The sequence below is a fragment of the Lacerta agilis genome, chromosome 5 (genome assembly GCF_009819535.1).
Source record: "Lacerta agilis isolate rLacAgi1 chromosome 5, rLacAgi1.pri, whole genome shotgun sequence".
NCBI classification, from domain to species: Eukaryota; Metazoa; Chordata; class Lepidosauria; order Squamata; family Lacertidae; genus Lacerta; species Lacerta agilis.
This window is the reverse complement of record NC_046316.1, coordinates 2,497,144-2,516,020: the sequence shown is the minus strand read 5'-3', so window position 1 is coordinate 2,516,020 and position 18,877 is coordinate 2,497,144. Positions and strand designations below refer to the sequence as shown.

The window sequence follows — 18,877 nt, the reverse complement described above, 5'->3', positions numbered from 1 at the left end:
AGCTGTTTTCAGATCCCTAATGTGATATCTCAAGAAAATTGGGGGGGGGGTGGGTTGACAATGACAATGACTTTCTTGGAATATTGCCTAAGGGATCTTGTAGTGGATCTACACACAGAAAAAAAATAAGTCAGAAATCAGATCGTTATAACAAAATGAAAGAAAAAAAAACCCTTTGGAAAAACGCTTATAAAGATTTCCTGCTCTCTGGTATTGCATGTTTATAGCACATTCAAATTGTTGTTTCTTTACTAATGTAAAGAAAGTGGAGTCCTTGCTTGATGCAAATAATGCTGACAACTTGTCAGGCAGAACAGTAAGGCCTATAGGGGATGGGCTGGGGACTGCCCAGCAGGTTTGGGAGCAAGTGCTGAAGGGGCCTGCTCATAACCTAACCATATGCTCAAGTATAGGGCTTCACCAGAGGAAAAAGGCCCCAACAGATAGTCCAGCAGGACAAACAGCTAAGTCACTTCGGGGGGGGGGGCAGAAGGAAGGGGAGAGGAGGCCTCCTATCTCAATTACTTATTGAAGGCAAACAATAAATAAAAGTTGTGGCTGATTTTTAATCTAAGACGTGTTCACCTCTTTCCTGTCAACTGTTAGGACATTTTGAAAGATTTCCAATAACGTAATAAATAGGGATGCGGGTGGTGCTGTGGTCTAAACCACAGAGCCTAGGGCTTGCTGGTCGGAAGGTCGGCCGTTTGAATCCCTGCAATGGAGTGAGCTCCCGTTGCTCGGTCCCAGCTCCTGCCAACCTAGCAGTTCGAAAGCATGTCAGAGTGCAAGTAGATAAATAGGTACTGCTCCAGCGGGAAGGTAAACAGCGTTTCCATGTGCTGCTCTGGTTTCGCCAGAAGCGGCTAAGTCATGTTGCCCACATGACCCGGAAAAACTGTCTGCGAACAAATGCCGGCTCCCTCGGCCAGTAAAGCGAGATGAGCGCTGCAACCCCAGAGTCATTCGCAACTGGACTTAACTGTCAGGGATCCTTTACCTTTTTAATAAATTGGGGTGTAAGTGCACTGTGGGGTGATCAAACAGCCACAAGGGCACCCAAGCAATCTGGGTTTACAAAAACACCTTTCTCACTACTACTACTACTACTACTACTACTACTATTAGAATCAGGAATCGTTTTATTATTAATTTTACTAAGTAAAAAGGTTAATTTTATTAGTAATATTATTAATTAAAATGGTTCAATATTACCATCAACCGATTCTTGAAATCTGCCTATAACAACATGTAATCTCTCAAGTGCTCTCATATTCGGTGCTGCTGTTTTTGATAAAACATTTTCTCTAGATGATATTTCCTGCTGAAGTTGTGCTAGGTGAGTTTCAATATCTTTGTCGGAGCGCAAGTCCTAGATGTAAAACGAAATAATGAAGTATAAAAACAATGGATAATTGGTATTGGGTTATTAAAAATTGCCCCAAAGTCTTAAAAGAAAAGACAAGGTGTGAGGAGGTAATGTCTACACCAGAGTAACTTCCTGCAGCTGCAACATTTTGATTGTCTCTGTGGGGCTGCAAGTACAATGCTTATTCCTCCAGGCCTTATGGACTCAGATACAGTGGTACCTTGAGTTACAAACGCCTCAGGTTACAAACACTTCAGGTTACAAACTCCGCTAACCTGGAAGAGTTACCTTGAGTTGAGAACTTTGCCCCAGGATGAGAATGGAAATCGTGTGCCAGCGGCACATCGGCAGCAAGAGGCCCCATTAGTGAAAGCATGCCTCTAGTTAGGAACAGTTTCAGGTTAAAAACAGGCCTCCGGAATGAATTAAGTTCGTAACTAGAGGTACTACTGTAGTGCTATTGACCTTCTTAGAGCATACATAGTCCATCAGACGGTTGGATACTGCCATCTATCACTTGATACGGTGTCTCTGGAGAGATGATTTCTCCAGCCCTTGGGCAAAAGTAATACACTTGAAATTTGTGTCCTTTGGGTTATCCCCATCCAAATTATTAAAATTGGACTTAGCCTCAGCCAAGAGAACTGTTATCCAAAAATTAGAGGAGATTGATCTCCAACATAATATCACGATGGGCAGTGGTACCTGCTCACCGATAAATCTTGGCTTAACACCATCACTGAAACTACCATCTTACTTAACTACTCTATCCGTTGCGACATACAGGTATGCCTTCATAAAGGCCAGATTCAATGCTTTCCCGTCAAACGTCATGGGTAACAGACTCTCCAACGGCCAGATTTCACTTCTATGCGACTGTGATAGTGGTCCTATAGAATCCTTGAATCATATAATCTTTTGTTGTCCATTACATCAGGCTGCTCGGACCAGGTTTCTGTCTCCATTTTTATTGCAAACTGCGGGTGAAACTAAGGAAGCCCAATTAATATACTTACTGAACGATGAAGAGTCGAGCAGATCCTTTATGGTCGCTAGATTTCTGATTAATGTTTTATTTCAAAAGAAGAGAAATCGAACACTTTATGATTTTGATAGCTCAGCTAAACCAAATAACCATTAATGGGAACCAGAACTTAGCTGTAAAATTATATTTTATTTGATAGAGTCTAAATCAGGTTTTAGATGGACGAATGAATTTTATTGAATACAACTCTCTTATCCAACTGGAAATTTTGTATATATATATATATAGAGGCCATTTTAATTTGGAAAACTGTTTTAAATTGTATCGGTTCAAATGTTACATGATGTATTGTTGTTATTGTTGTTTTGATATGGACCAATGGTCGTAATAAAATTACTACTACTACTACATACATAGTCCATCAGATGGTTGGATACTGCCACAAGCAGAACGGCAGAGTTTAGGAAGTATGATTTTTAAGGTACTGACACTGACACAATAAGGAAAACACCCTAGAACAAAAAACAAACGTGTTTTAAAAAAGCTGTCAAGAAAGGTCTGGGGGCAAAAGCTACTAAGAGAAGAAAAGGAACTGCTGTTGCTTAGGACAGCAGGTATGGGGAAGAGACTGAAGACAATTGCTCACATACCACAACTACCATTGAATAAAATTATAAACTCAGGGACTCACTTCAGATGGGGAAGCTGAGGGGCCAGAAAACAAACAAAACACCAAACCACTGGGCCGAGAAGCCAAGCGGATGTGGGGAGACGTGTGAAGAAAAAATTAAAATACTGTCAGGAAAAAACATAACCCAAACCACTCAAAACTCACCATAATGAACAACAAGCAAGCAAGCAGGGAAGGGAAGGGAAGGGAAGGGAAGAAAAATCACCCAATAGTCCAAGATGTGAGGCTAGTCATGAGCTATGAAAGGCAAAACCACCTGGAGAGGATGCAGGAAACTGACCAGGGTGTCTACACCGGGAGGAAATCTACTTCCCCAACTCTGCAATTCCTGCCAGTGGATGGCAGATGGCAGTATCTACCCATCTGAGGGACTATCCTCCAGGGAGAATTTGGTTCAGGCAACAAACCTGATATAGCTATGAATATCTACAAACAATAGTCTCAACACAGTGTGCAGTGTCAGTAATGCAGAATGAATGTGGAACTAATTTCTTTTCTTTTCTTTCTTATTTATATCCCACCTTTCCTCCAAGGAGCTCAAGGTGCCATACATAATTCTCCCCCTTTTTTCCTCACCACAAACCTATGAAATGCAGAAGCACTTATCACAACAGGTAGTTGTGCTATGAAGTGTGGACTGCACAAGCTGTGGGAGAATGTCCCCCACATGCTGATGAAAACCACCCTTCTCCCTGAAGCTGCTTCTGTCTGTGGGAGGGAAGCTTCAATGGGCATCCATGAAAGCTTCCCTCCAGCAGGAAGCGGCTCAGTGGTCCTGCACACCACAGGATGGACAGTCTCTGGGGTGATTGATTGCAATCCTGCTTACTGAGCAAGTTGCATGCAGCAGAAAGTATCTAAGGAATCATGGTAGCCAGATGTTCCTTTTAACCACATTATCCAGGCAAACGGAAAATAAACTGGGGAACCAAGCTCATGAAAACATGCTTTCATACACAAGATTAAAATGGAGATCTTCTCTTACCTTTAGCTCTTTTGCAAGATTGCTATAGTCTACAAGAATTGCCTGTTCTCTTTCATAGATATCAGCCGTCATTTCTGTAGTTTCAGTATCAGATCCCAGCTGTAACAAACAGCCAGCAAAATTAATGGAGATACGTCATACTTAAAACCAAAAAACCCAAAACAGCAACAGCAGCATTTGCTTCTCTCTTCTCTCCCATCCTTCTACTTATGGTTAAGATACAGTGTTTACTTCTTCATGAAAACCAGTGGTGCCTCAATTTTATCCAGCCTTCTATTCATTTGTTTCTACACGTTTGCCCTTTTTGAGAGGCAGGAGCATCAATTGTTAAATATACATCCTAGCATTTGAATAAAATAGCATTGGATTCGGGGGGGGGACACCCATCGGGATGATAGCTTTGCAGTTCTGGTTCCCTGTGCCCTCTCAGTGTCAGCTCTTCTAAAAATTTGGTACTTGCCACCCGATAAAACTCTAGTTCAATCTTTCCCAAACTGTAGCTGTTTTTGGACTACAGTTCCCATCATCTCTGGCCACTGGTCCTGCTAGCTAGGGATGATGGGACACTACTCTACTTAGATCAAGCTCTGGCAGACCTTATTTATGTACAAGCTCCACAACTGCATTAAATTGTTTAATATGCCACAAAACCTACCTCTATTTCACTAATGTCATCCAAAGATCCCAACAGAAGTCCTATCTTTAAGTCCTGGAGTTTGCAATCAAGAAAGGTATTATGCCTTTCTAACTTTTTCTGTTCGAGAGAGGTCTCGATGGCAATACCTTCCTTTTGCAACTTTGCCAACTCTCTGCCACCAAAAAGCAAGAACACAGAAAACATAACACTGATATTTCAAAACTGGTATTTCAGCTACTGAAGGTTTAAAAATTATATAAGAATAGTTTGTGTATTATATTATTAATTTAGACTTAATACCTGGGTTGAGAAACACGAGATAGTACTTTTGAACCACACTTCAAGCTTAAGTTTCTAACCCAAATACAAAGTACCTCAATCCATTCTAGAAATCAATTACTTCCCCATCAAATTCAGCTTGCTTGCTTTCAGTGACACGTGTAAGCAGACACAACTGGGAAAGATTTGCACGCCCTCTTTCAAAGAGAGAAACAGTTTTGTATCTGAGTCATTTACACATCTGCTCTTGCCACTTTCTTTTACCATCCAAACCACCCTGCGGTGGTGATCCAACGAGCACCGAAGCCGAACATGTGCACATTGGCTTCTGGATCTCTTAGCCTGCTCTGCACCAGAGACTGCATCTAACTTTCCACCAATTCATGAGTGGCTTGTCAGGCTGCAATGAAGATGGTATTGGAGACATCCTGTTGTACACCAAGAACATCTCCATCACAACCCTTCGGATCTAGGTCAGAGCAGTTGTACAGCATTGTACTATCCGATTAGCAAATATACAATGCTCAACTTAAATGTTCCTGTTCACACAAATTTGTGTGAGAAGTTTCAGATATCTGGAGTTCCTCCCCCACAAATCACTTAACTATTCTAAACACAACATTATTTACCTTGTTAGAGTTAGTGATGCCATCCTTGATTCCTCTACTTGATTCTGTGCTTCTGCAATATCAGCCTTATTAACATTCCACCTTTCCTTAAGCTGTTGCAGTTCCACCATAACTTCCTCTACCATTTGTAAAAAGTTTTCCTCATCCTATGTGCAAAAAGTATTTATAAAGTATAATAGCCTCAAGAAGCTACAGTTAGAACTGGATATGGAATAAGTGATTGGTTCAAAATTGGGAAAGGAGTACAACAAGGCTGTATATTGTCTCCCTGCTTATTTAACTTATATGCAGAATTCATCATGCGAAAGGCTGGGCTGGATGAATCCCAAGCCGGAATTAAGATTGCCGGAAGAAATATCAACAACCTTAGATATGCTGTTGACACAACCTTGATGGCACAAAGTGAGGAGGAATTAAAGAACCTTTTAATGAGGGTGAAAGAGGAGAGCGCAAAGTATGGTCTGAAGCTCAACATCAAAAAAACTAAGATCATGGCCACTGGTCCCATCACCTCCTGGCAAATAGAAGGGGAAGAAATGGAGGCAGTGAGAGATTTTACTTTCTTGGGGTTCCATGATCACTGCAGATGGTGACAGCAGTCACGAAATTAAAAGACGCCTGATTCTTGGGAGAAAAGCAATGACAAACCTAGACAGCATCTTAAAAAGCAGACATCACCTTGCCAACAAAGGTCCATATAGTTGAAGCTATGGTTTTCCCAGTATGTATGGAAGTGAGAGCTGGACCATAAAGAAGGCTGATCGCCGAAGAATTGATGCTTTTGAATTATGGTGCTGGAGGAGACTCTTGAGAGTCCCATGGACTGCAAGAAGATCAAACCTATCCATCTTGAAGGAAATCAGCCCTGAGTGCTCACTGGAAGGACAGATCCTGAAGCTGAGGCTCCAATACTTTGGCCACCTCATGAGAAGAGAAGACTCCCTGGAAAAGACTGTGATGCTGGGAAAGATTGAGGGCACAAGGAGAAGGGGACGATAGAGGACAAGATGGTTGGACAGTGTTCTTGAAGCTACCAACATGAGTTTGGCCAAACTGCGGGAGGCAGTGGAGGATAGGGGTGCCTGGCGTGCTCTAGTCCATGGGGTCACGAAGAGTCAGACACGACTGAACAACAACAACAACAACAGCCTCATAGTAATATTATCCAGACAAGGTAGTGAGATACCCATTGGTACAGATGGAACATAGTCTCTGTGTTGGGTTGATCTACATGGATTTCCCCCTCCAATTCCCATCTCATTCCTTGATCTTAGTTACATTTATATGTTCATATATTATAGGCATGCAATGTGTGCATAGTGCAAAGTGCGTAGAAAAGGAGGTCTTCTAAAATAATTAAACCGATTTCTTTGTGAAGTAAATGACTGTAACCAAATCTGATTATTTTATTACTTTGAAATTTTATACACTGCTTAATTGTAGTGAAAACTTGAAAAGCTGGATATAAATTATTTTAACAAACCGTTGGTTACCTTTTTCAGGCTAATAATATAAGCTTCATCTTTGCAAATGTTCTCCTTTAACGTGTTATTCTTCTTCACCGCCTTGTCTACCAAGCTGCAAATATACTCAAGCTGAGCACTCAGTCGTGTCTTCTGGTTTTCAAACTGAAACCTGAACAGACACAATACAGCACTATGTTAAGATGGAGAGGGCAACGTTTTCCTGTCAAGGGCCATTAGATCTCTCAGAAGTAATGTCAAGGGATGTGTATCGACTGTGGTAGGGCCAAAGTCAACAGTGGGCAGGGACAGTCAGAAATGTGTGGGGCATCACCTTCCTCTACTTCTGGCACACCTATTTTTCTCTTGCCCCCTCTTCCTCTCTACCCAGCATACTGCCAGAGGAGGGACAGATAACACTTGCTAAAAGGCTGAACTGATCAGTTGCAGATGACTCTAGAAATTGGGCGGGTGTGCATGTGGCTTTAGGCTGCCCGCCCTTCTCTAAATGCAAGGTAAAAAAACAATTTATTTATTTATTTATTTATTTATTTATTATTATTATTATTATTATTATTATTATTATTATTATTATTATTATGGCATCAGAATGCATGGCACTTTGCAGTGTAGACCCCCCAAAGCTTACAATCTAATCTTCAATCCAAGGGAAACAACCAAGGAAGCAAAAGGTATTGGAATCAGGGGTAAATAAGGAAGCAACATATACAAACATTACACGCAAACATCCCTGTTGGTGGGGATAGGATAGGAAAAACAGCTTTGGAAAAGAATAAAACTACTGACAATTCCTCTCCCCCAATGTACTTGCATCCCCAAAGAGTAGCAAATGCATACTGGCGAGGGCATTCCATGCAAGCATAGTTCTGACGTCAATTTAACAGTAAAATAATCATCATGTGATGATAGCTGAACAATATCTTAGGACAGAGACATTAAGTATGTATTTATACAGAATAAGGAGGAATTCTGATTACAGAATGTTACGAAACATCACTAGTTACCTCTTCTTGTCAATTTCTTCCTGCTCTTGCAAATGTTCTTTTTCATATACACGAATATTGTCTACTCCAATCTCTGCACAGAATTCACGGAAAACATTGTCTTCCACCTATTGTAACAACCCCCCACCAAGAGGGCAATTAAATATAATTCCTTTAAAGAAGTTCTTTCACACAGTATATGAAGGTTTTAGAAATGTAAGAAGTATCAATTGTTATTGTAGGGATGTTCACATATTACATTCAACAAGTATACAACCTATACACAAATAGTCAAGCTATGCAAATCGATAATAACACTTCAATATGTATAGACAAATGCTTGTGTCTGTGTGTAATGTGTGAATGTGCCATTTAGGAACATTTGTCTTTCAGAGTCACTGGAAAGAAACCTCACTTGCAGCTTTTCTTCTTTAATGAGGTATTGACCTGTTAATTGGAACACAAGAACACTGAAAAGCTAGGGCCAGAATAATTTCACTTTTTTTTTTAACTGCAGACACACCTTTTTAGGAATATTGTATATTCTGGCGTATAAGACTACTTTTTAATCCAGAAAAATCTTCTCAAAAGTCAGGGGCCGTCTTATACGCCCAGTCGTCTTATACACCTGAAAATACAGTATTTGGTTGGAAGAGGTCAGGCCAAGCTAGACATTACATTATTCAGGAAAGTAGCAACTGGACAAACATTTTAAAAACACAAACAGTAGCCATATGGCATGTGTGTGATTTGGACTGGGACTGTAAGGCGGCCGGGGGGGGGGAGCCTTCAACCCTTTAGCCCCTCTATGCTCCCAACCTAAATAACATGTCCCCATCCCATGGTTCTTATCTGCACTGGGGGGGGGGGGAATTCCCTTTGGCACAAGTGGGAGCTCTTTTCCCAATGCAAATATGGGGGTTGGGAGGAAAGATCTGGGTCAGGACAATGGTGGAAGAAAAGGGTTAAATTGTCTACCCTTCAGCATAGCTCCTATTTACTTGGTTTTATTAAAACACACACACACACACACACACACACACACACTGCTAATTGCATGAACAGCATCACATCTAGTTTGGCCTGAACTGTTACAGAAATTGGTGTTTGGTTAAAACAGCTTCAAATTTTATTTTATAATAGGAATGAAGTGCTGGTGCCCATTTTGAAGATTTCCTTTCTGTTAAAGAATTAACGTAATTATTATACGGGGCAAATGCCAGAGAGAAAAGCAGTACTAGAAATTCTGTAGAACATATTTCCAAGAACGAGTCTAGAACTTCTTCAGGGACACCATCAGTTCCTCTTAGAGCGCTGAACCTTGATTACCATCTATGGCAGCTAAAGCTGACCTGCTTTACTTACAATACTGGTTCAATTTAAACGAAACGTAAGATATGGGTCTTACTAAACTGTGCAGCGTTCCCACAAAGGGTTGCAAGTTGTCAAAGGAATTGTCCAAATAAATTGGCAAGTTGTATCTTAACCTCTGAAAGATGGATCTTTGACATCAGACCATCATTGTGCCCTGATAAGGTATCTGGCTATGATGGACATTAAAATTGTGCAGTCATTAATCATACATTTTTCTCCCAGTGGATGCTGCAATTCAGATAGATCATGCCAGGGCAAACACTGACCTTTATGCAGTTAACAAAGGGCTTTATAGAACTTGAGTTCTGAGCAATACCAGTCATATATCTCAAAGGGAGATGAAGGCATCCTGCAGCAGGATCAAAAATGTCCCTTTGGGTCTAATTGAAACTCACCATGTAATTATTTTGCACACCATATGCTGACCTAATATAATTTTTTCATCAAACATTATTTTACACTAAATGAATGAAGCACCTCAAAAGATGTCATGAGGAGAGTTAGTATTAAGTAGCTAGTTTTATATTACATACATGGGGGTGCCTTTTTTCCACAGATGCCAGAAAATTATTATTATTTTCTATGTTTTTGTTATTAACATCGTTAAAATTTGTTTTAACTGAGTTTTATGTGCTGTATAGCTTTTGGATATGAAAGTTTTTTGTTGAGCTTTTCAACCCCCCTCCCTGGGTTATGTACATAGCCTGGATACATTATATTTTATAAACTATTAATCTGTTGTTTGAGTGAACATGAGATCTGCAAAGGCCTTTGGCTATATGCATTAAGTTTATTACAAGTGTAATAGCAGGTCTGGAGCTTTCGCCTTAGATCAGTGGGTTTCACAAGCAGCCACACAAGGAACACGCATCTACAACAAATTGCCATAAGACAGTCATTCTATGATTCTATATGCTGCCATGAATGAAAAACTTATACCTCATTAATTTTCTTTTGGAGTTCATCCATTTTTACAGCTCTTTGTAAAACTCCTTCATTCAACATCACATGTTGTGACTGGCTATTTAACAGTACACTTTCCAGCACAGATTTTTCCTAAATACAAATAAATATGAAGAGTCTTTAAAAACAATGTAGAACTAGTCTCACTGTTTTAATTATTTATGTTGTAAGGATATTTTATTCTGGAACCACACAATTGTACTGCAAAATGTAACTATCAGAACATAGGTGGCTACCTGCAGTCCACTGGCTGCATTTTGCAACAAAAACCATTTTTGTGAGGCCTCCCCTAAAACTGCTCTATGGGTTCCCCACTATGAGACCATGATGCCAAAAAAAGGCTTTTTGTGGGGCCATCCATTTTTTCTTTTTTAAACATTTAATGATTTTAATGATAGTAATTCTTAGAAATAATTTGTTCCTGCTGTAACTGGTGACAGCAGCATGTTTGAGGCCAGACAAATCCAACCTAAATTTCTCAATTTACAAAATAATTTAAAATTTAATATAAAGAAATTGTTTTATGGACTTCTTCCAAACGTAAACTTCACTATGCTACCATGATGACAGAAGTTTTTTGTGTCCTTCCGCACCCTCCCAAGATTTGTCCTTTATAAACAAAAATGTGGTTGCACTCACTTTTAAACTGTGGCCCCTGGATGATTGTTCAAGGGCAATGCAGTCCTTGGCACAATAAAAAAGTAAGCCAGTCTGGGGATTAGGAGAAGCCATCCCCACTCCAACACCCAAACACAAAAAGGGAAACGTTTGATGATATAGACATCATGTTTAGAGTACAAAAGTATAAAAATGAAAGTCTCTCAAAAGAAACATTCCATCCTAAATTATGGGTTTTAAAAAATTACTTCTATTTCTTCAACAGGTAAAGAAAAAAAATCAATTATGTTACCATTTAAGATGTCCTAGTTAAAACCAAAAAGCAAGTCATTTTGCCCAAAGTCAGACAAGGAAAACAGCCACCTGAGAGTTTAATATTACCTTATAGAAATTAGCAATGTGTTTTTTTTTAAGAACTTCTAGTTCATTTTGCGAATATTTATGTCGTGTTTGAATTCCTTGGCATTGAGCTTGCAACTGCTTTAAATCAGTCTCTTTGCGCTTGATTTTCACCAAGTCCTAGGGATAGGAGAGAAATCTGATTTAGTTTGCATTTAGAGGGCAACCTACCTAAATCACACTTTCTGTAACAAATTTGCAGTGCAGTTCTCCAGCCGAGTAATATGTACAAGAATGTGTTTATTAGTGGAAGCATGTATTAGTGAAAATAAAATAAAAAATGCATAATATTATGGGAAATTGCATTTAAAAAATGTGTTCATTAGGGGAAAAATTGAATCAATTCATCAAAAGTTGAATTGTTCCTTTTACAGTATTACAGTAATGATATTAGGATACTTTGGCACCTTAAGCTTAGGTTATGGGCCCAACAACAGAATGTCTAGGCACTCTTTTTTATAACAAGAATACAAAGCTGAAAATGAATGAACTGCAGCTAAAATATTATGTTCCTTTCAAATGATCTAGCCCTCATCTGCAAAAAACAAAGCCATGCTTCCCCTGCCCCCCCCAATATTCTTAAGAGGGTCTCTTCTCCAGTCTTCAGAGAGTGGCTGGAAGTGGGGAGGCAGAAAAAGGTCCTCCTTTCCTTCCATTCTGTCGTTTGTCACAAAACGCACCTAGAACAATGGGAGTTTCGAACACCGATACTGTTGGAAATAATTTCCATAGCTTTACCTTTAGTTCATTCATCAGCTTCTCTCTCTTCTCTTTAAGTTCATTCACCTCTTTTTCATCCCAGTATCTAGCTTTCTTTTTCAAATCATTTGAGCCGCCAGAGATTACACCAGATTTCAAAAATAAAGTTCCATCCAGAGCCACTGTCTGAAAATTAAACACTTTTTTCTGAATTGATCAATATTACTAGAGGGCAATTAGGCATAAGTATACTAACAATTCCTGGACTGAAGTGAGGGCAAGTATATTTGGGGGGGGGGGGATTCCAAACTAGCTATATTCAAATTAATTTTGCCTTCCAATAAAACACAGAGAAACAGGACTTAAAACCAGTGAAATAGTTCAGGATTAAGACAATTATACATTACAGCATGTATTTGACTATCCTGTAGTGTATCTTGGATGAAAGGTAGTACAGTGATACCTCGGGTTACATACGCTTCAGGTTACAGATGCTTCAGGTTACAGACTCCGCTAACCCAGAAACAGTACCTCGGGTTAAGAACTTTGCTTCAGGATGAGAACAGAAATCGCACGGCAGCAGCGCAGCCGCAGTGGGAAGCCCCTTTAGCTAAAGTGGTACCCCAGGTTAAGAACAGTTTCAGGTTAAGAACGGCCCTCCAGAACGATTTAAGTTCTTAACCCAAGATACCACTGTATATGTGATAACCTCTGGCTATCTTAAACCTAATCAGAACCTCTGGCTGGTCTCATATAACAGCAATTTTAAAAGACCTGCACTGGATGTAAATTGTCTTATGAGCTTGGTGTGTATGGTGACATATAAAGCTCTGAAGGTTCCTATTTTACCCATTCAGTGGGACAATGCGTGCCTGGCGTGCTCTGGTCCATGGGGTCACGAAGAATCGGACACGACTGAACGACTGAACAACGACAACAACAACAAGCTAATGTGTCATTAGATTATAAACTAGGTTGCTCTGTCCCAGCTCCTGCCAACCTAGCATTGTATTTTATACAATGCTTTATTTTAATTTAAAACAGCAATAAAAACAGTAGATATAATAAAATAATCAAAATAGATTAAAACTAACAAATTTTCAAAAGCAAATGCTCAGAGGACCACCAGTGTTACCGTATTTTTCGCTCCATAAGACGCACTTTTTTCCTCCTGAAAAGTAAGGGGAAATACCTGTGCGTCTTATGGAGCGAATGGTGGTCCCTGGAGCTGAATTGCCCAGGGGCCAAAAGAGGATCATGCTTTTTATTTTACAAAGAGAAAAGGGGGTGTTGAAAGGACCCCGCTCAGCAGCTGATCAGCAAGAGATCAGGAGAGAGATAAGAGTCCCCAGCTCCCTTTCAGCCCCACCCTCCTTTGTTGAATGTGCTGCAGAGGGAGGTTGTTTGTTTCCCCAGCTACATGTGACTGGCTGATTAGATTATCTGTCTGGAAACTGTAGAAAAGGCTCCCTTTCCTTTAGAAGCTGCAGAAATGTGAGTTGAACGCCATAAAAACAGAGCTTTTCCTCTTTGCTTTTCCCCCTTTGCAAAAAAAAAACTGCGAAACTTTTAGCTGATCCTCAAAAAACCAGGGCTTTTCCCTTTGCAAAAAAGCTGCAAAACCTTTAGCTGATCCTAAAAAAAAAACCAGGGCTTTTAGAGGAGGAAAACCAGAAAAATATTTTTTTTCTTGTTTCCTCCTCTAAAAACGAGGTGCGCCCCATGGAGCGAAAAATGCGGTATGTCATGTCAGGGGGAAGTGTTTTAGTCTAGCCTATTTTAGCTGTATAAAAGGTTTCTGGCACTGGCTAACATTTCAAGTGATACAGTTCTGGAAAAGATGTGCTACGTGATTCTTCTGAACATGTAGCTTGCGTGTTTAAAAGCCAGCAGAAAATCTTATTATTTTAAAAGAGAGGTTCTTTGTGCTTACTTTAAGTCGGTATGGTCCTTCAAATGCTGTTTGTCTTGCTTCATTTACTGTATCACATACTAAACCGTTCCCACAAACAAACTGAATTACTTTCTTCAGTGCAGGAAATGATGTCTGTATAACATCAATCATCATTTTAGTTCCTTTTATCTCTCTCAACTGTTCATTGATTGGTTCTACCTAAATAAAAATGTTTAGAAAAGGTTACTTAAATTCAAGGAGCTTGTAATAAAGATTACAAGTATCCTATCAGATTTTGTTTCTAACATACCAAACATGCTTTCAGACACTCATAAATTAATAAAGCAATATTGATTGGGCCCAAAAGGAGAGACCAAGTATACAAACCTATACACTTTAATTGTTTTACAAAATCTTCTAAGACTACAGTCACATCTTATAAAAAAAATTAAAGCAAATTTAAACTAACAAAATTTCTTAGATGTCAAAGTAATCCCCAATCAGCTTTGTGAATAAAAAAAACTACTAATATACTTTTAATAAAAGTGTACCTCAATGTAATCTAAAGGAAGGAAAGTTTCAGCCTCAGCTCTTTGTTCCTTGAGGAAACGAATACAGTCTCGAGCTACTTTTTCTGAAGCCACAACAATCGCAACCATATACCTGCCAAAAACCTTGGTGACAGCAAGCTGATATTTTTTATGGATAGGGTGACACAAATCAAGCAGTCTTCCAAACTAAAAACAGAACAGGAATAATGAGCAAACCGAACTTTAAGTTTGTACAGCACACATTTCATTTTAGCTAATTTCCCTTTTTTTTTTCTTGATGGAAGCATCAATTTTCAGGAGGCATCAGAAAAACTGCAGCTTACAATCCTCATTCTAGAAGCAAATACAGGAATGTTTTTAAGAGCAGTGAATCCATTACGGAAAGACATTCACTGCATTCTACCTAAATGAACCTTATTTGAGCACGTATGAGAACCTACTATGAAGATCATGTTAGAAACCTCTGGGTATCAATGTTGGTATATTACTATGGCGTTGTTTTAATCACACAACTTTTAAATAAACTTGTGATTACTGCTAAAACCCTTTTCCAGCTTTAGCTTAGTGAAAAACCACTTGAATGAGAGTCCTAATATCATACTACATGGCTAGCCAATGTGGGACTCAGGCTATTAGCCAGCAAGAGCAATGGTCAAGGATGTTGGGAGCTGCAGTCCAACATCATCTGGAGGGCATCACTGCCATGATGATAATAATCATAAAAAGGATTGTTTTATTGTTAAAAAAAATCATTTTGGGCACAGCCATTGAACACATTGCTAAAAAGACAGTGCCTGCAATGGGTGCATCAGTGATATTCTAATAATTCAAATACTATTTTTAAAAAAAGAGGGTGTATGGAATGTTTTAGTGATCATTTGTTAAAAATAAAAACATATTTTTTAATCTGCAAAGATTAAAGTGAATGAGTGCCAAGAATTAAATTATTGCTCAGGTGAACTGTACCTTCCCCACAGCCTCTATGTCATGTTCACCGGTGCTGATGCAACATTGACACAGGAAAAGCACAATACTCCTCCCAACGGTGTGGACAGTCAATTACAATGGAAAAAGCTATGACTGACTCCTAGCGTTGTCCACCCACCTCAAAGCGGTTCAGCAGGGAGCTTGTCCCACACTGCCAGTTGGAGAAACATATTCTTCTGGTTTCATGGTTTCTTTTTGTCACATTGAGATTTATTTATCTTTAATTGAGATTTTGAGATTTATTTACCACATTGAGATTTATTTATCTTTAATCAGGTGGGTATATAGCTACTAATTACAGGTGGGTAGCCGTGTTGGTCTGCCATAGTCGAAATAAAATAGAAAATTCTTTCCAGTAGCACCTTAGAGACCAACTGAGTTTGTTCTTGGTATGAGCTTTCATGTGCATGCATTTCGTATCTGAAGAAGTGTGCATGCACACGAAAGCTCATACCAAGAACAAACTCAGTTGGTCTCTAAGGTGCTACTGGAAGGAATTTTCTATTTTATTAGCTAGCTACTAGTTTCTCACTTTTAGTGAGCATAAAAGTTATGTAGCCACCAGAGTGCTACTTTCTTTACTCAGTTAGAGAAATACTGATGCTCAAAAATGGTTTGCTAGTTCTCAGTTGCACTTATGTTCAACACTTCTTAGCATTTATCAAGTAGGAAACATGATAAAGACAACCGGCTATTCACAAGGCGAAATTCTGAAGTCCACTGAACACTTTAAAACGTAACAATGAGTCCCATCTATTTACCACGTGACCAGGATATAGTCTTTTAAGGCTCTCCAAGTTTTCAGCCCTCGTCTTCTGGCGTTTCCCCTCATGGACATCGATTTTTGCATTATGCAGGTCACTGACAATTTTATTCAGTTCTTCGTTTAACTCAGTCATTCGTATCTTTGACCTTTCAATTTCGTTTGTGAGTGTTACTTCTTCCTGTTTTTTCTCTGCTAAAGATTCACTTCAAACCAAAGCAAAATGGTAAAAAAACACACAGCCCAATTAGTTTAATGTCAACTAAGCAATACTGCCCTGAATACTGAAGGTCATCCTTCAAGGGAGGAAGGGCTTGAAGTAGCTGCCAATCAATAATAATAATAATAATAATAATAATAATAATAATAATAATAATATATTATTTGTACCCCGCCCATCTGGCTGGCTCTCCCCAGCCACTCTGGGCGGCATCCATCAAATATTAAAATACATTCAAAATATCACAGTTAAAAAACTTCATCACTTTCAGCAGGGATGGGCTCCATTTGGGAGCAGCTGAGAAAAGCCAGTCCTAGCAGGCCCTGCATTTAGTGCCAAATAGAAACCCTGCTTGCCAAGGAACAATCAGGATTGTACTTTAAGGCTCTTGGTTGTTCTTACACAACAGTGTTTTTACCTGACCCTTAGGTAAATGATCTTAGGTGGGGACACTCAGTTACAGGATCTTGATCTGAAAATAGAAATACAACTCTCTGGGGAAAGCTACCATAGGAGAAAATTCCTGATCATCCAAAGTGCCCACAATGAAAAACAGTATGAACCAAAGATACATTTCAAGAGAGAGAAAGAACATAGAAACAGGCACCCCCTGTAAGAAAATGTGTTTTCTATTTGTTTGTTTTTTTCTTGTTTGGAATATGAAATGCTGGGGGGGGGAATTCTCCCCCCCCCTTTTGTATTTGTTGTATTTTTGTGTAACTGTGCAATTTTTAAGATGAATAAAGTTTAATTTAAAAAAACAGGCACCCCCAAATGCAAAACTTACTAAATTCTTAAGACAAGAATCTCCCCATCCCACCCCTTGCACGGTAACCTTCCTAGCTGGGTAGGACACTTTCTATCCTACAAAAATGTACACACCATTATTTATTATTTATTATTATGATTATTATTTTATACCCTGTCCATCTGGCTGGGTTTCCCCAGCCACTCCGGGTGGCTCCCAACAGGGCTGCCTTCAGATAGTTGCTTATTGCCTTGGTATCTGGTGGGAGGGCGTTCCACAGGGCGGGCACCACTACCGAGAAGGTCCTCTGCCTGGTCCCCTGTAACCTCACTTCTCGCAGTGAGGGAACTGCCAGAAGACCCTCGGAGCTGGACCTCAGTGTCCGGGCTGAACAATGGGGGTGGAGACGTTCCTTCATTATCCTTTTCACCTCAAGTGGTGTTAGCACCAAAACAACCTTGCTCATACTGATTTATTGAGAGAGAGTATTGTTCTTACTACTGTATTGTCTGCCACTGTCAGGGACTAGGCAGAGGAGGAATGGTGGAGACTACCTCCCCATCCTGACAACTTCGAGGAGGAGGAAGATGGAAGACAGTATAAGTGTGGACAGGCTGCTTGGACGAGTGAAACCGACCATGTCTCCTTGATCCTTACCCATTCTGGCTCATAAAAGCAAGCCGGGAAGGGCTGGGCGAATGCTTCCCTCTGTGAGGGAGCCTTCCCAGACCTGCTGAAAGAGGGCAACCAGCTGGGAGCCTCTGACAGTGTCCTGACCCTGGGTTCATTTGGGAGAAAACGTAAGATATAAATTTAATATATATTAAAAACAATATCCCCAACTTATGAAACTCAGCCCACTCCAGAGCTCTGTGGGTTTGTCTGGGTACATGCAGAAAGCCAGTTTGCATCTCAAAACTATATAGAATACACCTGTAGATTTGCATGCAATGCTCTCCCTTTAATATACTATTTTGACAGCAGGTTTACGGGGAAAACCAAACTATCAAAAGATTTTAATCTAATAGCTCATGTTTGTACAAAAAGTGATGAATTCAAATTTAATCAGATTTTATAAATACATACACACATGTGCTGCTATACTCTGTCAACTTCTCTATCCGCTTTTCATGATCTTCTATCTGTTGCATAACTTGCTTCACACTTGCCTAAACAAAAACAGAATGTCAAAAGATCCTACTTTACCAAAAAGGAATGTGAGGCTTACCCTTATTTTCTCCCTAGTGGGTGGAGGTTATCCAGGTGATGGACTGCTCCTCTGACTTACTTAAGAGACAGAGCAGAGCAAAGCACTCTGTACTTAACCCTCCCACCAATCAGAAGAACTTCAGGATGCAATGCTGCTGAATAAACCATTTTGGGCATAATTTGGCACCCAATCAACCATTAACGTGGAATTCTAGAGTTGGAAGAGACCCCGAGGGTAATCTAGTCCAACCCCCTGCAGTGCAGGAATCTCAACTAAAGCATCCATGACAGATGACCATATTAACCCTTCCCCCAAATAGAGCAAATGATGTAGAAGACAATCTACATAACACAGCCCATTTGTACTGGAAAAACATCCTCAGGTCTTCTGGGCTTGAGAGAATCAATGC

General features: G+C 39.7%; 1 protein-coding gene across 7 annotated transcripts in view; it reads right to left on the bottom strand.

Annotated features, from left to right (window-relative positions):
• Positions 1–18,877, bottom strand: part of SMC1B (structural maintenance of chromosomes 1B) — a 39,164-nt gene that overhangs the window by 7,359 nt on the left and 12,928 nt on the right. For 4 of the 7 annotated variants that reach the window (XM_033148269.1, XM_033148275.1, XM_033148274.1 and 1 more), the window contains exons 9-20: positions 18,345–18,427; positions 16,289–16,496; positions 14,541–14,726; positions 14,029–14,208; positions 12,135–12,281; positions 11,379–11,516; positions 8,064–8,170; positions 7,069–7,210; positions 5,576–5,721; positions 4,686–4,839; positions 4,031–4,129; positions 1,216–1,372 (exon numbers count right to left, since the gene is read on the bottom strand). In XM_033148269.1, coding sequence (XP_033004160.1) covers positions 1,216–1,372; positions 4,031–4,129; positions 4,686–4,839; positions 5,576–5,721; positions 7,069–7,210; positions 8,064–8,170; positions 11,379–11,516; positions 12,135–12,281; positions 14,029–14,208; positions 14,541–14,726; positions 16,289–16,496; positions 18,345–18,427 — 1,747 coding nt within the window. Of the gene's footprint in view, positions 1–1,215; positions 1,373–4,030; positions 4,130–4,685; positions 4,840–5,575; positions 5,722–7,068; positions 7,211–8,063; positions 8,171–10,355; positions 10,473–11,378; positions 11,517–12,134; positions 12,282–14,028; positions 14,209–14,540; positions 14,727–16,288; positions 16,497–18,344; positions 18,428–18,877 lie in introns of all 7 variants that reach the window. The other 3 variants (XM_033148276.1, XM_033148273.1, XM_033148271.1) reach the window with 3 other exon arrangements.